At 48.2% G+C, this 16238-nt stretch overlaps 1 protein-coding gene across 15 annotated transcripts in view; it reads right to left on the bottom strand.

Annotated features, from left to right (window-relative positions):
• LOC100119411 (protein lap4) overlaps window positions 1–16089 on the bottom strand; it is a 56524-nt gene extending 40435 nt beyond the window's left edge. For 14 of the 15 annotated variants that reach the window (XM_016985202.2, XM_016985206.2, XM_032599743.1 and 11 more), the window contains exons 1-2: window positions 14638–16089; window positions 11416–11533 (exon numbers count right to left, since the gene is read on the bottom strand). In XM_016985202.2, the coding sequence (XP_016840691.1) occupies window positions 11416–11533; window positions 14638–14799 (280 nt within the window). In that variant the 5' untranslated portion in view covers window positions 14800–16089. The remainder of the gene's footprint in view (window positions 1–11415; window positions 11534–14637) is intronic. The other variant, XM_016985200.2, reaches the window with a different exon arrangement.
• Window positions 16090–16238: the final 149 nt, after the last annotated feature.

Raw genomic sequence — 16238 nt, 5'->3', positions numbered from 1 at the left:
TCGGGAAGCGCGTCTCGTAGTCGGCCTTAATAATGCATTGTTTCGATAATTTAAAATCGATGCGAGCCGCACGTGCACAGTTTAATAATTAATCGAGCATTTGATTAATTGAAAACGTTTCTTTGCTCTTCTGTATGTGGAGCATACGAGCATTTGGCATCATAACGTAATGCACTTTCCCTATCATGAAATTATTCTTCGTTTAACGAAGCTTTGGCAAAGGCTGTCAACTGGACACACTCGAAGCGCGCTCAAACGGATGACGTGGGACAAGAAAATTTAATTAGGTCAAAACGGGATCGCGCGCGACAATAATATTTGCATAAAGAGAGACGTCGCGCGTTTCCATTTAAAGAAACATAATTTTACCTGCAACAGCCGCAGCTGATTCGAAAATTATTCACGTGCCTATATGTGTGTGATAGCGCGTCAGAGTTAAAAATAAACGTCGAGCGCTAGATAAATTTTAATAAGCCGATAACACTGCGAGCGTATATTAAATCATACTTTATTATCCGAGAGCTGTGTTTGCGAGCGGCTGTAATAAAAATTAAAAATGTTCGATCCAATCAGCTTATAATTGATTCTAGCATATAATTCAATCGTCAATAATCTCTTGCCCATTCTCTTTCTCTCTCTCCTAAGATAGCAGCGACTAAAGCCCGGTGGCTAATTGTCACCAGTCACCGTTTCGCTCGTCCCCGAAAACACTCGTCGTGCCTTTGAAAAAGCCTCTTAATCACGTCCCGTACGCACGCGCTTCCGAATCATCATCCTCCTTGACCTAAAAAAGAGCAAGTCCGCCGTTTAAATCCCCTTCACGTATCGCCGCGCAGACAAAAAGAAACAACAACAAAAACAAGACTTGTCCCTTTAAACGACACTGCTCTCGGACCGAAAACACGCCCGTCAAAACATACCGCGGAGGGACAAAAAAACGAACAGTCGCCCACGCGCCGAGTGATATGGCCCACTTGAATCGTCGAGCGTGGAAGAAAGGAAAGGAGTTTCCGAGAAAATCTGGTAAACCGCCGCGACACTGGTCCGTTTTTTTTTTGTTCGCCACCACACTCCACCTATATACTCTGTATTTTCGTGCTGAGGCTGTGTTGATCGGACGGCTCGGCGTATCGGAGCGAGAGTCGATCTTTGTGTGTGATGCAGAGTATATAACATGGCAGAGGGTGTGTGTACGGGTTAGCCGTGGAGAGAGGGACAGCGAGCGAGTGGTACTCTGCTAATGGAGTTTATCCCCCTTTGAAGTGCTCTCCTCTGGCGAGCATCGGTCAACGTGTGTGTATACGTTTTCGGTGTTTGGAGCTTTTCCCTCTGCAGGGATTTGACAAATTTTCGGGTTTATTCCCATCGCCGCATCGCGTAATGGGATTATCGGACCATGTCGACAAGGACGTTTCGCTGTTAGAACAATTTAAGCTTCGCTCTCCATTATTCTGACTTGTGGAAGTGCTATTATTGCACTAATAAAATACCTCTCATTTTTGTTTCTCCAGACCTCATCTCGTCGTTAGATATATCGCAAATAATAATCCAGCGCGAAATAGAAATAGGCGGCGCTGAGACCGCGAAAACGCGCGCACTGCGACTATACAACGGCTATTTACGCGCACGCATATCGGCATCAAGGCCAGAAGCGGCGACTTATGCTCGCTGGACAGAAAAAAGAGCTGCGCACACGCTCACTCGTATCGCGCAACCTATATGTACCAATATGTACACACGTGTACGTGCAAAGGGAATAAGCAAACAGTAGCCGAGTATATAGGCGCAGATGCACGTACACGTGAAAATCTCGCCGAAATCCAAACATCGAGCTCTTTTCTTCCATCTCTTTGCATCATACTTGCCAAAAGCGCATGATATTACGGTCAAAACAGCTGTACGGAGTATATACCTGCAGAATTGAGGTAGCAGCAGCAGCAGCAGCAGCAGCAGCAGCAGCGCCTCTTTAGCGCCTCGACCTATATGGGCATTCGTTGCCGCCTGTTCGTTTAAGTGTGCGCGTAGCATACGCCGAGAGCTTGCGACACATACCAGCAGAGAGGGACAGAACTTCCGATAGGTATGTACGGGCACATCGCGGCCGCGTATAAACGGCGGCTCGACCTGGAAATGCGTGCAGATGTATGGGTGTGTGTGTATGCGCGCGCCAGGCAGAACTTGTTGAATGTCCGGCCTCCCCCTACATAGGTGCATCTATATATGCGCTGCTCCCGTTCGTCCCTTTCCTTTCTTCCGCACCCTGACCTTCTCTCTCTCTCTCTCTCTCTCTCTCTCTCTCGCTCTCTCACTCTCTTTCTCGCCCCTATACACACACGTACACGTATGCGGTGGAGTTACGTTGGCTGGCGCGCGCTGCCTTTTTTTAGCTACGCGGAGCCGCCCGGATATCTTTTTAGCCTCTTTTTGCCCCGAAACACGACGTTTCTATTTTCGGGGGCCGTACGGGCGAGTCTGCTGCGTGTGTATTATACGCACAGAACGAGAACGGGCTACTGCCGACGCTGCAGGTGTATGACGCGAGCAGCGGCTGTGTATACACGTACATTTTTTAAAGCACACGTCTAATTGTCCGAGGAAAGGTTCAACGAATCTTGGAATTATTTTTGACGAGGTGCTACTATACGGTGTCCGCGTGTACGTGTCGGTCGGTATACCTATATGCACATGGCACATAGCGATGAGGTTCGCCGAGTAAATTTATTCAATTAAGCGATTTTAATCCGGCTGATATAGCGGGCTGGAATAAGGCAAACAATTTCATTACACCAAAGTGCCGTGTGTCACGTGCAGCCGTTGTTGGTTTTGATGTGCGTGATAAACATGAATTTTGTTTGCACGCTAATTATCTCTCTTTTAGCGCGCGAGCGAGCGAGGAGACAAAAAAATCCCACCGCGCGGTTGGCTAATTGTACAGCGACACTTTGCGAGCCTGCTCGAGTTGACTGCACGAAGTATTTAAATTCCCGCACGATTGTTGTTGCCTTGAATTGTGAATTCCAGCTCTATTGATATCTATTCACGATATTCTGTCAATGAAAAGTCGCGTTTTCCCGAGCTTGAACAGGTAAATCGAAAATCCTCGTAAAGTCTCGCAGGTATAGTCATGTACGCGCGCGCGCGACAGCTGCCGCACGTGAGTGTATTATAACACGACCTGCCTCTTCTCGCCAACTAGTTTTAGGCTTTTCATATATATACACATAGATCCGTGAGCCGGCGTAAGAGAAGAGTATATAGTATTTATTATACGACATAGTACACTGAAATGTCATGATTGCAGCCTTACGTAATACAGCACACGCTTGTTATTATGTTATTTGCATCCTTCGCGTCGTCGTGTGTCGGCCGCTTATTACATGCGCGACGCTTGCAAGTATATATAAGCTGATGCAGTTTTTCGCCTTTTTTATGTTTGCGTTGCATGTGGGCATATTACGCGCGCACCTTCGTCTCAGCGGAAAAACGAGCGCGGTTAATCAGCGCTTCTCGCGTCGGTTTATTTTATCCTGTTCCGGTTATATTCATCGGATTACATTTCATGTTTCGATCATTCGGCTGTGAGCCGCATTAGTACAGTTGCGAAATGATCCCATTTGCCACGCGCTGGAGAGAATTTTTTAGTTTTGGTTTTCCAATGCATCGATTTAAATGGAAATGCCGACAAAAGTTCCACTGAGAGATAGATTAAAATGAAAGCTGCGGGGCGCACAATGCATCGATTTTTTTATTCCACGACTGCGCTTGTTCTACATACGTGTACACGAGCTTTATTGAAATGTATTTTCGTTTTTCGAGTCATCGGCGTCCCACATATTATATCTTTACGAGCTTCAATTTTCATCTCGATCGTTGCAACAATTCGACAAACGTTACAGTAACGAATATTCACCTCGCGATAACTGTAGGTGCACGAATTCGGTCATTAAAAATTTTGTTTTTCCCGGGCGACGAGGACGACAATCATCGAGAGAAAAAAATTCAATCACTGTTTCATAAACGAGCTTTAATGAAAGTACACATACAGGCTGCAGATCATGCTCGGAACATGAAAAAGCGACGTCCTCCTTGGATTCGACACTGTCATCGCTTGATGTACGGCCGAACCATGACCCCGTGCTCTTGAGCCACTCTACCGGGCAGTGCATCTTACGTCGTACATAAGTATAAGTACGGCGGCGTAGAAATCAATGAATACTCGATACCGAAACTCATCGTTATATCATCTATACCTACATGCATAATGTATACATATACACCAGCCCATTGTGTTTGCGTCCGTACATTAAGCGTCTCTATCGGGTACAGTCCATCTTGGCGCGACGCCGCCGCCTCTTTCCAGTTTCCGATCGTCCATCAAGCGTATAAGCTGCCTATGTATGCCTTATATACTCTATATACGCACGTACACCTACCAGAGGCTATAGATATAGGTATAGCCGGCCCATCAATTTTTCATCTCGACCGGCACATCGTGCTCTCGAGAGCGGCATATTATGCTCGTCGCGTCTCTCGACGTCAATCGGAGCGCACTTCGATTCTTATCAGCGGAGCAGCCGGAGCGATCAGGTGTACCTATATCGGCCGCGCGCGTGTGTCTATAGGTATATACATCGCGCTACGCTGAGTAGTATAAGGTATGTACGTACACCGCAAGGGGATAGAAAGAATTTCAAGTCGAAGAGAGAGAGAGAGAGAGAGAGAGAGAGAGAGAGAGAGAGAGAGAGAGAGAGAAGGATCTGTACTGTATATACGCGATCTTTTATCGAGGCTCTCTCTCTCTCTCTCTCTCTCTCTCTTGCGACTATACGCTCCACTTTATGCTCGCTCATAACCGAGGCCCCACGGACACACAATGGCTTTATCGGGTACAATGGGCCGATAGGACGTGTCTATTCGTGTGCATACGTGTGTGTGTGTGGGTTTGCTCGGATGTGTGTATTTATTGATACGAGCCGTGTGCGATATGTTCGTATGTGTGTATGCATATATATAATGCGGATACACAGGTATATACGAATCGCTCTCTCGCTGCAGGACAGATTCGTATGTACGTGTACATATTTTATTCTCTTACGCTCCTCTGCAGCAGCGGTATGCGGACAAGCGTATACGGAGGGAAATTTCAGACTCGAACAGATACCGAACTTTTATTCGTCCTGACAATTTCGATAAGCGTATGTAGCGATGAATTCGAAGAGGGAATATTTTATCCGCGATCCTTGGCGTGGGTGAACGGCGTGTATATAGATGTACCGCACGGTACCAATGTGTGCGCACGCAGTATATATAGGCCCTTTTTGCCATTCTTCTCTGTCAGGCATCTACGTATACGAGTGGTTATTTCATCGGCAGATGGGTATTGATGGATTTTCCGGACGCGAATCCAGGCGACCGCTTTCAATTTTTCATTCTCGCGCTCGAGCAAACCTGTTAGCGCTTAGAAATTCGTTGGCTGACGATCTCTCGGGGTTAATTCGCGAGAGCATTACATGGACAGGGCTCTGATTAATTATATAGGGAAGTGAGCTGAGAAGTATTTCACGATATAATTGCCACCCGCGCGTGTTTTATCATAATTCTCTTTCTCTCGATCTGCATGTATATTACACTCGTGCGCGGCGCTAACGGGATATACACAGCATTGCATGTACCGTCGATTCAATTATCGTATAATTGAAGTTCTTTGTTACGGTCGTGGCGGCGGATACGCGCGTGAATTTTCGAGTTCCATCCTTCAATCATATTAATTCGATAATGCGGGAAATTAATTAATCCGACTGGTCTTAGCGAGAGGGAATTCCTTGACCTACTATTCGCGCTGGAATGTGTCGATTCATGGAAAGAGCAGTGTCGAGCCCGAAAAAATTCAATACACACAGCCATCGGCAACACCGAGAATGTAAACAAGAAAATTGCTTGCAGCGCAGCTTCAAATTAGAAACGTCCGCGACTAAAATTCTAACGAGCCACTCCTTCGTTTAGCTCGCCTTTCGGCGCCGGAACACAATGCGGGAACGCGGGAAGAAAAAACAAGCGTCGGCATTTCATTTCGTAACGAGACTCCTCGCGCTTTAACATATTAAAAACACACGAGACAGCTACTCCTCGACGTAACGCGTGTCACTTTTCCGAGAACCGCAGCTGTTTGCCGTGCGCATATGCAATAACGTATACAGCTCGCGAAAGCTCATCTCTTCGTGTGTGTCTGGGATAACAATAGCGAACTTTTCACCGCGAATAAACGCGATGACCCAAAACATACAAAGGCATATAAAGCACTCTGCACACCCGCGTTTTCCTCCATAGCGACCGTTAAAAGTCGAACAACAGCTTATTCCAAGGTGCGTTTCCATCAAAATTGCCAGCTGCAGGCGATACGACAGCGCCGGGGATATATATTACACAACGGCACATACACAACGTCGGCAGCCACACCACCGCTGCAGGGGGATATTGCACGCGAAGGACGAGAGAGAGAGAAAGCGATAAAATTTACCCGATTCAGCCTTGCCTTGCAACGCGCGCGCGCACGCGAGATTTCCCCTTTGTAGCTCGCGCAAGCGACCTTTAAACTTTGCGCGCGCATGATTCGACTTTCCGAAATTTCGTGTCGGTCGGGACTTTTCCCGGGACGAGTCGTGATGCACGAAATGCCTGTGTGTGTATATAGTAAGAATTGTGAAACCGCACGAGTGGCTCGTGCGGGTTATTTTCGTATCGACGCGTTTTGGAGCCGCAAAGAAGGCTGGAGAGGAGAAGATTCATCGAGAGATTCTTTTGGGCGAGAAAAATGCGAGGGATTTTTTTTTAGATCCATTGACGAAGGGGGTTCGGTGAGCGAGTGGAGGTGGCCGGTCTCAAAAGAGGACGAACGTCCGCGCGCGGTTGGTGTTGATCAATATTTGGATTGTTTGCGTTCGGATGTTTCGTGTGCGCCGCACACGCGGCGATGGCACAATGCGGGTTTCCACATTGGTCGCGAACATTTTTCTTTTGTTCCTGGAGAGAGTCAACTCGATTTCAAACCAAAACCCTGTGAACGAGTCGGGAATTCGATTTTTCCGACGAGACGAGTGCGCGGCGCACAGATTCGAGTCCGTAATTTCCGTCGTCACGGCGTGTCTGTAATTATAATCCGCCAAGCGCACAGTCACAAGTGTACAAACAAAATCCCTCAAAGCGAGAGAACCCCATGACTGGCGCAGGCGAGAGTCTATCTTCCGCGTCAATCTAACTAGGCCGCACACGATTACAATATATACAGAGCCGCGCTCGATAATGCACGCTACTCCAAAAAAAGGGCCACATAGCAGCAGCGTGCATCGGAGAGCAGCGTCACCAGCTCCCCGCGCAGCTGTATTTAACGCCTCTGGAATAATTAATAACGAGCGCACGCACTATCGCGGCCGCGCATCTCTACTCTATTTTTAGCTTTCCTCGTGTGTACACACACACACACAGGGACAGCGCGGCGCAGAGAGAGAGAGAGAGAGAGAGAGAGAGAGAGAGAGAGAGAGAGAGAGAGCGTATGTGGAGTATTATATCCACACACCCACGGGGCTCGGCGCAGCGTGAAAAAAATCAATGAAACTCGTTCGCAAAGAAACGAAGCCAAAGTGAAAGAGAGGGAAAGAGAAAGAAGGATGCTGTACAGTGCAACACGTACACCTAGGCAGAGTGAGAGAGAGAGAGAGAGAGAGAAAGAGTATCGGGCATCGGCCGGCGCGGTATACATCCACAAGAGGCTTCAAACTGGTTTTCAGCGGCTCTCAGGCGCGCGGGCGTTAGCTGAAAGCGTGCGTGCGCGCGAGCAGAGCTTGAGTCGAGGATGGAGTACGTATATTAATAGTGAAAAGCGTCGGGGGCAAAAGCGCGCTCTGAAAAGTATTGCGAGGGAATTATTATGTGAGAGCAGGAGGAAGAGGGATATCGAATGGGGGAGAGAAGGGATTAGGGATGGGATTCGAAGTCTCGAAGAAGTGTGCGCCAGCTGCGGATGTCTCTCGGGTTATTAGACTGTAAATTCTTTTTTTTCTTGATTCTTCTCTCACTGCCGGTGAGATTGAACGTCGCCGCGAAGATCGATGATATATAAGAGAGGGGGGAATTATTGGCGCGCAATATGAAATTCGTACGCGACGACAGGTGGTGGATTCCTATTAGGAAACGCACGAGCGTCATGAAGTATTCCCCCGAGACCGTTAGACGAATTAGCATCATAAACAAGCGGCGCTTCCATTTCACGTAAAAAAAAATTTATGCAACGATAGCCATCTCCAGACCGTTTTCCCGTTGCGCTTCGAATGGCGTGGTCTATACAGCTTTTTTCCTTAAAATTCAGTGGGGGAGCGTGTACACTGCACAGTCGTGTGATAATCGTGTTTACTCCGGGAATATAACTTTTTTTCTCTTTCCATCTCGCCAACACTGTGTGTGTTTACACGCTGCAGTTACGTGCGCCAATAAAAACGCGCACGTGCCGAATCGGGCGAAGCCAGAGTTATAAGGTAAATTCGATTACCGCTGAAACGCTTTTTCATCGATATATATACTCTCGCAGAGACTAGCGTGAGCCGTGTAGATTCTTGATGTACGTTCGGGTAATAAGAGAGCCTGGAAGAAAGAAGGTGAAAAAAAAAGAAGCCGCGACGGCGGCGGAAGAGAAAGAAAGCGCTCACGCGACCAAAACACGAAGAAAAAGAGCGCGGCGGCGGCGGAGAATAATGTAAATGGAAAAGAGCGCGGTCGAGGAGGTGGAGGAGGTAATAACGAAGGGAGTGTTTTGCGTAAAGAGAAGTGGAGTACGGAGAAAACGGCGAACGAGCTCAATCATATTACTTTAAGCGTGTTTAGCGTTTCCGGGGAGTTTCGGAGCTCTCGGTCTTTTTACTCGTATAGCGCATTAGAATAATCAACTGTGCGTTTTACGTGCTTACAAAAAAAAGTTATGAAGGGTATAACATAACGAGTTCGAAATTCGATTTCTGAAAATAAATAAGAAGAGAAGGTATCGGAAACCGCCGGAGTGGAAAGCTAATTCGCGGTGTATTCTCTTTCTCTCGAAATCGCGTGCGAGCGATCCGCAAGATGCTCTCGAATTCCCTCTCGCCAGACCACTCTCGCGCTGTCTTCTTCTTCTTCTTCCTCGTGCAAAAGCAGAGCGAAAAATGCCGAGCCGCAACGGCGAAACCACTGCGCTAGGAAAGCGCCGATGAAGATCGTTCGAAACCTCTCTCTCACCTCGGAAACGCTCTCACGTACACCCGCCGCCGTACATATATAGCGCATGCACAGACGTATACGTGTAGCCGGTGTAACGGTAACTCGTGCAACTCGCCGGCTCGACGCTGCTGGAATCTTTTTTATTATTACTTTTATCCGAGCTGCCGGATCTCTCTCTTTCCCTCTCTCTGTCGAGTCTACTATACATCTACGTGTATATAGGTATGCGCGCTCGCTTTGAATGGAATGGAAGAAGCGGCGCTTTGTCTAATACGCGCTGGCGTGCACGTATAAGTTTCCCGAGCTAGCCGCTACTTTTTCGTCTGCATGTGCGCATTCTCGGTACGTAACTTTACGCTCGAAAGTTCAGAGAGAGAGAGAGAGAGATAATTTAACTTTGTGTGGAGGGAAGAATTTTACGTGTGCCCGCGCGAGTTTGTGGATTTTATACAGATATGTGGGCCGAACGCTGGATATATACGTGGTGCTCTTTTTTAGAGGTTGTGGGATGCTACGGTTACACTCGACGCGTATCTAACGCGATGATAAAATGGGTGAACGTATAAAAATACGGCAGCCTGCAATGTATACCCTCTTCGTGCGGGAATGAAGCGGGTCCTGTTTTCGTAAATTCATAATTAACGATATTTTCGCTTGGCGAATGTATATACATGGGCAAACAGAAAATCGGAGAGATCGAAAGCAGTTCCACAATGCGCGAGCGCGAGAGAGGAGAGAAGTAGAGGCAAAAATAATACACGCGTATACCCGATCGATCGATTATTCAACGTATACCGGGCTATTTTCGAAAGCAAATTGAATTTTAATAATTCAGTGTATGCGCTGCGCTATAACGTATCGGAATGACGTCTCGACGATGCTGTTTTATTATTTTTGAGGACGATCTCTCCTAAAAAGGTGCATCGGGTGAATGTTAAAATATTCGTACGTCAGACGCGAGTTTTTATTATGAAAAAATTTATAACCGCAGAGGAGGAATCGAGAAATCGCGCCGAGAATGTCAAAAGTTTTCACGGAAAAACTCCGAGATCCAAAGTAGGCAAGTAAAGATTTGTCTCGTAAAAAATTCATTCGCCGAAAACAGCATTTCGAGCCGCATTTAGAACGCTTTGCGCCGCTTTTACTTCGGCTCCACTAGCTCGCGTATATCCCTCACGCGGCTCGACGAAAAAACTGGTATTGAATCAATTTGTAATCTGATTTTGCTTTCATCCTTGTCGACCTATCATCGAGTAACTGCGTGGATAGTGTTTTCTATTGTGTTAAGTGAATTTTCCATCGCACTGTGCATCAATTCAGTAAAAAATAGCTTTACAGCGTGCTAGTCGTTTTAAAATATAATGTCACAACAGCACGACTATATCATTACACTTTTTATAAACGACCGCAACAAGTCGCCGAGAGAGTAATCTCGAGAGATCCTCTATATAGCCGAGCGTATCGTCGCAGTTTCTCTCTATCTCCGGCTCGAGTGAGAGAAACCTCAGAGCCCGACATATTAAAATATCTGAGGCAGCGTGTCGAACCGCGGCGCGTTCGGAACGTCGGTAAATTAATTAAGATAAGCCACACAGCAGTGGCGGCGGCGGCGGCGGCGGTGGCGGCGGTGCCCCGAGCAGTGTGTTCCAGGCCCATAATAAACCTGTGTACGTGCACACACATATACGTATGCGTCCTCGAAGCGCCTGCGCCTATATACAACCCCGTATAACGTAGACGAGGTATACACGCCGGTGGCGAGAGTCGCCGTATATAGCCTCGCTTTATCGGCTATGGGCGCGCGAGCGCGTAAAAAGCGGCCCGTGTTCTATAAATAAATATCCGCATGCACGTACACAGACACATGCGCACACGCGAGTACACACAGTCGATGATCCCTAAAGTTTAGCTCTGCGTTATATAGAGAAAAAGTGAGAGAGGGAGAGAGAAGAGAGAAAGGATGTGGCTGACTACTCCCTCTGTCGCGGAGACAAAGGCCTCGCGCGCGCGCGCGCGCGGCATAAAGAATCCCTTTTCTTCTCTCTCTCTCTCTCTCTCTCTCTTTTTTTCGCAGTCAGCCGTCGTCGTGCAGCGAGCGAATTTCGCGCTTTTCGTGACTTTTTGCTTGCGCGCGATTGTGCTGTCGTCGTACTATATAGTCGTCGGACTTACCGTTGCGAGAGACGTCGAGCTCGACGAGGTTCTCGAAGTTCTGGATGTCGGGAGGCAGCCGGTGGAGTTCATTGTCGCTTAATCCGAGCTTTCGCAGCCTCGTGAGTCGAAAAAAATTCTGAAAAAGAGGAATACGCCAGAATTAGACGCGCTGCTGATGCGACTATCTGTATAAGTGTGTGACGCGCGAATACGCGCAGTAATGCATCATGAAAAACTTGCACGCGAGAGAAATGCCGCCGGGAGGGATGCGAGGATTAACGAGATCGAGTGACGCAGAGAGGAATTGCGGGATGGAAAAAGAATGAGGATGGCGCGTACTTTTATAATAATAACGGATTGCGCCCTGTAGACCTGAATAAAACTTGATTGACGCACGACGAGCAAAGCGTTTCGTAAATTTGGCTCGGAAATGGTCAATAAAAGAGAGCCGACACAGGTGAACGGCAAAAAATAAGAATTGGAGTAAGCGGAGCATTAACTCTGCTCCGAATTCAGAGAGTAGGTATAGTGACACAGATCGCATCGCTCTCTCGTAGTTGGCTTCACCGCGCTTTATATACTTCAAAGGCCCGAAAACAAGCGCAGCAGCGTTACGAAAATTCGAAAAGACTCTCGAGAGTGTTGTGCTGCCGCTTCAAAGGCGGCAGGCTGCTAAAGGTAGAGGGTACTTTTTGCAAGTGGCCGAGAGGAGAAGGAGGAAAAGCTTTGCTTTCACCCCCGCAACCTTAAATAAGCCAGAAGAGAGCGAGAGAGCAGTGTCGGTGTTAGACCCTTCAACCAGAGAGAGAGAGAGAGAGAGAGAGAGAGAGAGAGAGAGAGAGAGAGAGAGAGAGTATCGTAATGAGAATACACGAGCGAATCAGAGGCTCGAGTGCGCAGTTACCGTGAGATTTCTTTTTTGTTCTCTTCTCTCTCCGTAGGATTAAAAGTTCCCGCGCGAGCTTCGATTTTTCACGGCGTAGCCTCTCTCCGAGTGCTGCGATGTGTCAAGCGAGATTCACACTGCTGCACATCCGAGAGAGAGAGAGAGAGAGAGAGAGAGAGAGAGAATGTAAAGCAAGCAGCGCTCGAAAAAGTCTTCCGAGAGCTACTGCGAAGACAAAGCGTATAGTCCTCCTCCGACGGCGACGACTACGACGAGAGAGGCTAATGAACCCTGTCGGCGTTGTCGCATCATTCGACGGTGCCATATACACGAAGAGAGAGAAATGTGTGTATACTGCGCGCTGCAGCACACACGAGCGAGAAAAGACCGCCTCGAGTCGTTTCGGGGTTAGCGAGAGAGCGTGTCGCGCGAGTGTTTGACATTTCGACGCTCGCAGCCTCGCGCGAGAAAAGCTGAAGAGATTTCCACAGTGCAGTGTAGTCTTTTTTCAATTTATTAATGCAATCTACCGTTGCTGCGAACAAGGAATAAGGCACAAACACCTGTTATTGAATTTTAGCCTTTGCAACGGCGACGGCACTTCTACGCCTAATTACGATAATTCTCATGATTGTCAATTAGCAAAGCAGAGAGATAGAGCTCGAGGCACGGCCAAGTTTCCCTGGAGTTTCGGTTGCGCTAATTAACAACAACGAAATTAGTTACGGAGCCTTCCGGGCTTTCCTCTCCTTTCATTAACCGACGCCGCTGTGTGTATAGAAGCCGGCCGAACGAGTTTGACAGCAACGCGCAGTGCTATCTCGCTTTTTTCTCTCTCAGTCCCCGACCTCTTCGTCTCTTCTTCTCCCGGAGGAACAGCGCGCGCGACTCTTTCCCTTTCTCTCCTCTCGTCGTCGTCCTTGTGATATTTTCTCTTATTTTTTTACGGCCGCCTCACCTCGCTCGGATAAAAGGAAGGAGCAACTCGACGCCGGCGATGAGAGAGAAAAACAGAGGAGAGAAATCATCGATGGAAAAGGGAGAGCAAAAGTCTCCCGCAAGAAAAGCGTATTATTGGATGTTTGGATCGCGCGAGAGGCAGCTCTTTTTCGTTGTTGCGCTCGGGATTTTTATAGAGAGAGAGAGAGAGACGGGGGGAAGAGAGATGATCACGTCCGGATGCACACGAGTTGCGCGCGCGGTGTGTATTCATCATTTTTAGTATAGGTATGTATATATGTATATGAGGACTATTTCGAGATGAAGTTCATCGATGCGTTTAATTCGCGGGCTTTGCTCGTTTTATTCGCCTTTTATTGTAATTAATGAGTTGTGGAAATATTGCGAAATCGTGCGATTCGTGTGACTCTGTATGATAGAGGGTAATTTATTATCTACGTACAGGAGGAAGCATTGGAAGCCAGTTAGTTTGTAGAGAAATGAGCAATGAATTGCTTATTAATTGTGATATGTCCATAGTAATGCAACAGATTGCAGATTGTTATATTTCTATCAACAAAAGGCTTTCAGTGAAATTGAAATTTACAGCAATGATGAGGAGTTAAATCTTTTACGTGCAGAATCCCTCTTTCTCTCAGCTACAAAGTTTTGTAACTGCTTGAAAGCGTCAAGAGTTATATGACTCATGCATTATTCATGAAATCTCTTAAATAAACACATTTCTGAGTATTTCAAATGCATCATGCTGAGCCGTAACTACATTTTCAGCATTTTGCTATCTCTATGAATGTTTGACGGACAAAGTTCTGATACAGACAGCAACAGACAGATCATGAATTACATTTAGAGCATGACCTCAAAATTGAAAACAGTTTTGCACAGTTGGAGGAAACTAGACATTTGTGTCAGAATGGAGTATAACAACTCTTGAGGTGGATGAGTCCAGCGTGAAAACCATAATACTCTATCCGTGCCCACTCTGGTTGAACCACAACATGTAAAAAAAAAGAGAGCCACTAGCAGTAGCAGCATAGCCCTTCAGAGCAGCCAAGATTCTCCCAAGTGCATAAAATGCAAAGCAGAGCTCCCCTCTCAGAGTGTGCAGGCATCAGGCAGGCAGGCTCACTCTCCCTCAAAGCCAAGAGAGTGTAGTGAAGCAAAGCCAGTGCACAGACTGCTCGACGAGGGGCATAATACTCGCTCTTGAGAGCGAGGCGAGGCGCGAGAGCGTGTGTCTGTGAGTATATAGGTATGCAGAGAGAGAGAGAGAGAGAGAGAGTGAGAGAGAGAGAGAGAGAGAGCAAGGCATGGCCAGGCCAGTGAGTAGGTATAGCAGTATATATAGATAGGCAGGCATGTCCAGAGACTGCAGTGAGAGCGAGATAACGACTTACCTTGGGCAGGTCGCGGATGTGATTGGCGTCGAGCAGGAGTTCCTCGAGGCTGCGCGAATACCTGAGGATGTCGTCCGGGACACTGGGCAGCGAGCAGTGACGCTTGTCCACGTATTCCACCTGCCTGTTACAGCCTTTGAAGATCGGGATGCAGCGAAACATTATTGCACACCTTACGTCGATTAAAATACACTCTCTCACGCACACACTTGCACGCGCACACACACGCTCGCGCTGTTGCTTCCTCGCACGTCGTCGTTATGGTATATTTATGTATATCTTGTCGTCGGAGCACACCGCACGCGTTTTCAACAGCCCGTCCTGCAGCGGCCGCGGCAGTCGGCGGCGACGGCCTTCCACACACTACTGCAGCTAATGCCGAGTACGGCTGCTACTACTATACTACTCCTCCTGATGCCTCTTCCTCTTCGCTGCCTCCTTCTTCTTCGTCTTCTTGTTCCGCCCTCCGCCGCGCACCTACACAAACACACATATATACGGGACCTACAGAGGCGCGCTCGCGCCGAAAATCCTCTCAGGCCGTTACTACTGGCCGATCGGCGACCGGAGGCATAATAATAATCGCACACGCACCAACACACTGTACTGTACAGCACAACTCGGAGCCTCGTATCTTATATGTTATCGTCCCGTTTAGCAGTGTCGATGGCTCGAAGATCCTCGCTGAAGCATCGAGGGGCAGCGGCTACATCGGTGCGCACAGCCCTCCTTATCTCGTTCCACTCGCTCGCTCGAGATTTTTGGGGGTTAGGTGTACGCGTTCTCGTAGTCGTCGTTCCTTATCTCGTCGTCCGCGGCCGCGAGCGGCTCACCTGCCGCTCATCGAGTTCATCGAGTTGTGGCTATGCACGACTGCCAGGCGCACCATCCGCGAGGATCTCTACACCGTTTATTCTCCGCACACTTGGACTCGCACGGCGCAAGTATTGTTATATACGTGTAATATATATATATATATAGCTGCGGCGCACTGCACAGGTGAATTCCGAAGAGAAGCCAAGCAGGGCTGAGCTGCAGGTCGCGGTCGTGCCCCCGTCTCGCTGTACTGTACGCCCGTGTACGTCCGTCTGTCCGTTCCTCGAGACACTGTGTACGACTATACTATACTACCATATACTCGAGCAACGCGCGGCGGCGGCGCCGATTCTCTCTTCTGTCTCTCTCTTTCGCTCGCTCGACTTCTTCAGTCTTCTGTCCTTGTTCGCGCGCGCGCACGAGACTGCTCGCTGTCCTCGTCGCGGTGCCCGGAGTCTGACGTCAGGTTCGTGCTTCGTGCTACGTGGACGCGAGAGAGCGCAAGGCAAGGAGGATGGAAAACCAGTCGGAGCTGCGCTTGCGTGGATATTCCATGGAGAGGATCGCCCGGGAGTGAGCCGGGGACAGAGACAGCGAACTCGCGCTTGTGTTTTTAGGATTTCAGGGCGTGGAGGCCGGTCGGCATGTAGAGGGGGGTGCGTTGGTGCGTCTTTTGCCGCGGCAGATGGCGCTACCGCCTGGAGGCGCGTTTAATTGTTATGCTTTTTCCCGGAGCGCTTTGTTTATGTCTTGAAATCGAAACAGCAATTTTCTGAGGTGCAAGA

This window comes from Nasonia vitripennis, chromosome 4 (assembly GCF_009193385.2).
Source record: "Nasonia vitripennis strain AsymCx chromosome 4, Nvit_psr_1.1, whole genome shotgun sequence".
NCBI classification, from domain to species: domain Eukaryota; kingdom Metazoa; phylum Arthropoda; class Insecta; order Hymenoptera; family Pteromalidae; genus Nasonia; species Nasonia vitripennis.
This window is presented reverse-complemented; position numbering and strand designations above follow the sequence as displayed.